Genomic DNA, 5,720 nt, shown 5'->3' on the forward strand with positions numbered 1-5,720 from the left:
TATAAGTATATATAGACTTGGTGAATGCCTGCACGTTGTGTAGAAACACCTGCATAGCTGAAATCTTTACAAATATATGTTTTTTTAAATATAACAATAACGTTGTTGTTAAATTTAATATAATAATTCGTATACTAAGTTGATATAATATATTGATTATTTTGAATATTATATATATATATATATATATATATATATATATATATATATATATATATATATATATATATATAGGTTCAGATGTTTATTCTATGTATTGTCTTATTGTACGCACAAATATGGATAAATCATTCTTAAAGGGTATTAATGTAATATTACTATATAATATATATTTTCCCAGTTAATTAAGGCGTGATTGATATCAATCAAATTCCTAAATATAAGGCTATTAAATATGGATATTATCAACGAAAATAACTTTTATATATATATATATATATATATATATATATATATATATATATATATATATATATATATATATTTATATGCATCATATACGTTTTAGTCAATTGTAGATTCATATTTCATCATCTTCATATCATTAGTCTTATTCTGATATTCTGTTAATGGAGGTATATTGTTCATTCACTTTTTTATCTTAATATTGTTGAATAATCCTTTATCATATGTAGATAAATTTGGTTATATTCAATTTTCAGAATAATCATTCATTAGATTCATATCATATTTTTTTTCAGAACAAAGATAATATTGATAACAACAAGTAGGACTTTTCTGATAACAATGATCGGAATCTCAATCAATGTTAAGTGCACCAAGATCGGAAGAAAATAACAAGATGTGCGATTTGTTTTGGTGTTGGTCATGATAGGAGGAACTATCCTCAAGCAATGGTCAAGAGAGAGTAGATGTTTACTTCGTCAACGTATTTTAGGAATCGAATAATTTTTCAATTTAGTCTTTTCGGAGTTTATGGAGTTTTATTTCAGTATAATAATTATATGGATTCATGAATTATAGGGTTTCTCCTTGTAACTTTATGTTTTCATTCGACTAATATTAATAATTTTTATTTTGAGTTTGATTAAAATTCCATACATTTTCGTACTTATCATATGACTACAGATATGTGCACATTCTGTGAGAATAAAAGATATAAAACGTTCTAGAATGTAATTGTTGATTACAAAGATACAGAATAAACAAGTAGACAATTATTATTATTCATTTAGAATAAGTGTTCCCAAATTCATTTTTAATTAATGATTAATCAAAGATTCCGTTAGAATTTTTATTATCAAATTCTTACAGAATGTTAAGTTGTATTACAATATACAGAGCAAACACGAAGAAAAAAAATGTATTGTTATTCTTATTTAATACATTCTTACAGAATAAGAATGTGGTATAATGATACCGTGTTATAAGCATGTATATGTTCAGTTGTACGGCAATATACAGAACAAATGTGTGAAAAATATTTTTTTTGTAAATGTTGTTTCAAATATTCTCACAGAACAACATTCTTGTAATAAACATTCATTTGTTAGTATATGCATTTATGACATAATAAATCATTAATCGTTTGTAAATTCATAAAAAAAAATCTTTTTTGTAAAAGTTTGTTGAATAAATTTATTAAATATCTATTTTAAAACGCAGGATGTGTCGAAGTATTATCTATGGAATTTATTATATCAGGAATGTGAATATGTCAAATATTTTAGAATATCATGATTAAGAATACGATTTTCTGTTGATTCTTATCTTTACAATGTTTATAAAAATTTAAAAACTAAATAATTGTTAACAATGAATGTAGATATCACGCCTTTTTAGTTACATATCAATTACACGGTTTCCCATTTGTTAATATATACTTAATTGGCTCGAAGTTTGTAATATTGAATTTATTTTGGTGTTTCCAATCATCTCGTCTTTAATCGTGCTGTAACTTATAATATGGATAATACAATATCAGCTGGTGATGATCATATTCATGATCAACATGAATATCCTAAGGATTATGCACATGCCTATGAAGATTTCGGGTTAGCTGATCATGATTCTCTACATAATATGGATTTTCAAATATTTGATACTAGCAATCCAAATTTAGGGGAATTTACATTATAAGTTTTTATACTTCCGTATTTTATAATAATAATGTTGATATTTTATATTGTTTTTTTGCAATATGGCCTAACTTGCATTTGCAAAGATGAGCATCCATTAGAACATATTCAAGATCAGATGTATGACAATTCCGAATATCATTTCGGTGATTGTAGTAGTCATAAAGAGGCAGAAAACGAACTCGAGTTCAATGATAATGAGGCAGATTATAATATAGACGATGATAGCATTTATTTTCAGAAAGGTTAGTATATGAATAATTAAAAATTTTAATAAAATAGATTAATTATTTGACAGTTTTTTAATTTTTTTTCCGCCTAGTGGATCATCTTATAGACAATGCAGAACATTCTCACGTTACACATGATTATGTTTTGTCTGGTGGATCATCTTATTGGATTCCTGTTGTTTCCGACCACATCAAACCTAAAATCAATTCAAATTTTGATTCATACAGAGCAGCATTATCAATGTACTACAATTACGCATCATTAGCAGACTTTGATGTCAGACTTGGACCTATTAGAACCACCGAATCCGACATTATAACACAACGACAGTTGCTATACAATCGGGTAGGTAAACCAAGAAAAGCTAAAGTGGATACTTTAGACCCTCAAAATAATAAGATTCAGAGAAGGAAAGACTCATTTAGGTGCGAATGCAAAGCCAAAATTGTTTTTATTCTAGTACATGGTACTAATAAATATATTGTTGCTCAATTTATCGAACAACACAATCATAAGTTGTTTGGTAAGGACAATATGTTTTTGTCTCGTACAAAGAGGAAACTTGATTATTCACAGGAGATCTTTATTCAAAATTTGTCAAAGCAAAATATTGGTGCCTCAGGAGCACATAGATTGTATACTGGACTTCAGGGTGGTTCTAACATCCGCGGTGGGTTCGTTTCTGATTTCAAGAACAGTACTAGAAATCTTAATTCTTACATAGGTTTCAGGGATGCAAAATTCATTGTAGGGAAGATGCTGGAAAGGAAAAACAATATACCAAGTTTTTCTTTTGAATTTAAAGTTGTTGAGAAAAAATTGAATGCTATTTTTTGGGCTGACGAAACCTCAAAGTACAACTACAATGCTTTTGGAGAGGTTGTTTCTCTTGATGCCACATTCAGCATGAATAAGTATTCTTACATTCTGCAATGTTTTCACATATGTTTTCTTGCTTCCAATAACGCATAACAATTTTTTTCTTTTAAAACATATATGATATGGTTTTCGTACCTTTCATTGGGATAGATAATCATAGGAAATGTGTGACTTTTGGTGCTAGACTTTTGAGTAGAGAAGATGGTAGCTCTTACTCTTGGTTGCTTACAACATTTTTGAAAGCATTCAAAAAACAACCTACGCTTGTTCTTACAGATCAAGATCCAGCTTTAATCAAGGCTGTTAATCAAGTATTTCCAATGTCTGCACATAGGTTTTGTATGTGGCATATTACAAAAAAAAAAAAAAACTTCCAAACAAGGTGATTATTTTTTTATATTCAAAACAATGTCAATATGTTTACCTTGTTAGTGCATATCGTTCAATCAGAATTTAATTTTTCTCAGAACAAATGATATGACCGAACTACATTCAAAAGGTGTATTATGATAGAATAAAAACTAAATTCTACAAGAATTCATCTATACACCATCCATACCCTTCATTCGTTGTTTATCACATTTATATATTTTATACCAATATATATATATATATATATATATATATATATATATATATATATATATATATATATATATATATATATTTCAGATAACATCTGAACTAGCAACAAACTCAGCTTTTCGAAAGCGTTTTCACTCCATAATTTGGAATTCTAAGCTGGAACCACATGTTTTTTTAAAAGGAATGGAAATCTTGTTTACATGAGTTTAACATTTCAAATAAAAAGTGGATGCAAGAGGTGTATGAGTTGCGTAGACGTTGGGTACCTGCATTCTTCAAGGACATACCGATGTCTGGTATTATGAGAACTACATCATTGTCGGAAGGCCAAAATTGGTCGTTTCAGAACAACACCCTTACTGGTTCTTATCTTTTAATGTTTATGATGACATTTGAGGGTGTTATGGAACGTCAAAAGCGTAATTAAGTTGTAAACGACTTTAACACTGCTACAACAATTCCTAGATTCATCACATCTAGTCCAATTGAACCACATGCTTCAAAAGTCTACATTCGTAAAATTTTCTATCAGGTGCAGAAAGAGATTTCTGATTCCGAAAAAACTTGTTTCCAGATGAGTGTTACTTCTAATAATGGTGTTGACACTATTATTATTTTGGAGAAGCAAAAGAACATAACAACAAGGAAACCATCAAGTCCTGTTGTTGTTGACAAAGTTGAGGAATACTATTACGATTCTCTTACAGAGGATACCTAATACATGGTACGTTATTTCATTACCACCACATACTTATTTTTTTTAATCAAACAACAAGACTTTATAACTAAAACTCTTATTTTATCATACATATTCCAGGTTACACACTCAAAAATAGATGACTCATACAAATATACATGCATGCATTTTGAACATGTCGGTCTTTTGTGTAGGCAGATATTCTGTGTATTTAAGTACTACAGTATTGAACAGATTACTGAAGAATACATTATGAGACGGTGGTGTCGGGATGTTGTTCCAACATAATTGCTTAAAAGGCGTTTTTCTAATTCTTTGCTAGACTCTAACTCTGAAATGATGGTTATTGAAATTTTCTCAAATGTAGATCTTTGCGTTTCATTTTTAAGAATGATGCATCGAAGTTAAAGTCATATCTTGAAGAGTTGAATAAGTTGAAGAAAAAAATTGTAGATGATTGTCCAGCCTCTAAGATGGCATCAAGAGAATCATTCTACAACCAGATTATCGGTGTACAATTAACTAATGATGCTCCCGATATTGACAACCCATCAGATATTCGTAATAAGGGAACTGGCAGTCATGGTAAGAGATTAAAATCAAAGAAAGAAATGATGGAAAAAGCATGTTTGAAGCCTAAGAGAAAGTGTGCTTTTTGTAAACAACTGGTTAACCATGATAAACGTAACTGTCCTCTTAAGAAATGTGACTAAGTAGTATGTTTTACATGTAGTTTTTGTTTTAATTTTATGTTACACTAAAACTTTATCGTTCCCCAATAACTTCATTTATTAATTACAAATTTCATAGTCTTTAATATAATTGTCATATATTATTATATGCATTCCACTTTACATATATTCTTTCATAAATTCACAACCATTTCGATTTTTACATATATTGTTATATGCATTCTACCAGAATATATTGTTATATGCATTCCACTTTACATCTATTCTACCAGAATACATTGTTATATGCATTCTACTTTACATGTATTGTTACATGCATTCCACTTTACATATATTCTACCATAATATATTGTACCAATAATTATAACATTTTTTACCCACGATTAAAGTGTACACACCCTAGTATCAAACTTCCACAACAAATGCATATAATAATTACATTATCGGAAAACAAAAATTAACTGTATTTGATTCTTAGATTATAACATTTGATTGCACAACAAATGCATATAATAATTCTACCAAAATATATTCTAC

The 5,720-nt window shown here is 28.4% G+C and overlaps 1 protein-coding gene across 1 annotated transcript; it reads left to right on the plus strand.

Annotated features, from left to right (window-relative positions):
• Nucleotides 1-2,130: 2,130 nt before the first annotated feature.
• Nucleotides 2,131-4,512, plus strand: LOC111882858 (protein FAR-RED ELONGATED HYPOCOTYL 3-like). The gene is made up of 4 exons (XM_023879230.1): nt 2,131-2,344; nt 2,422-3,264; nt 3,360-3,520; nt 4,327-4,512. The coding sequence occupies exons 1-4, from the start codon at nt 2,131-2,133 to the stop codon at nt 4,510-4,512; spliced, it is 1,404 nt and encodes a 467-aa protein (XP_023734998.1).
• Nucleotides 4,513-5,720: the final 1,208 nt, after the last annotated feature.

The sequence above is a fragment of the Lactuca sativa genome, chromosome 1 (genome assembly GCF_002870075.4).
Source record: "Lactuca sativa cultivar Salinas chromosome 1, Lsat_Salinas_v11, whole genome shotgun sequence".
NCBI lineage: Eukaryota > Viridiplantae > Streptophyta > Magnoliopsida > Asterales > Asteraceae > Lactuca > Lactuca sativa.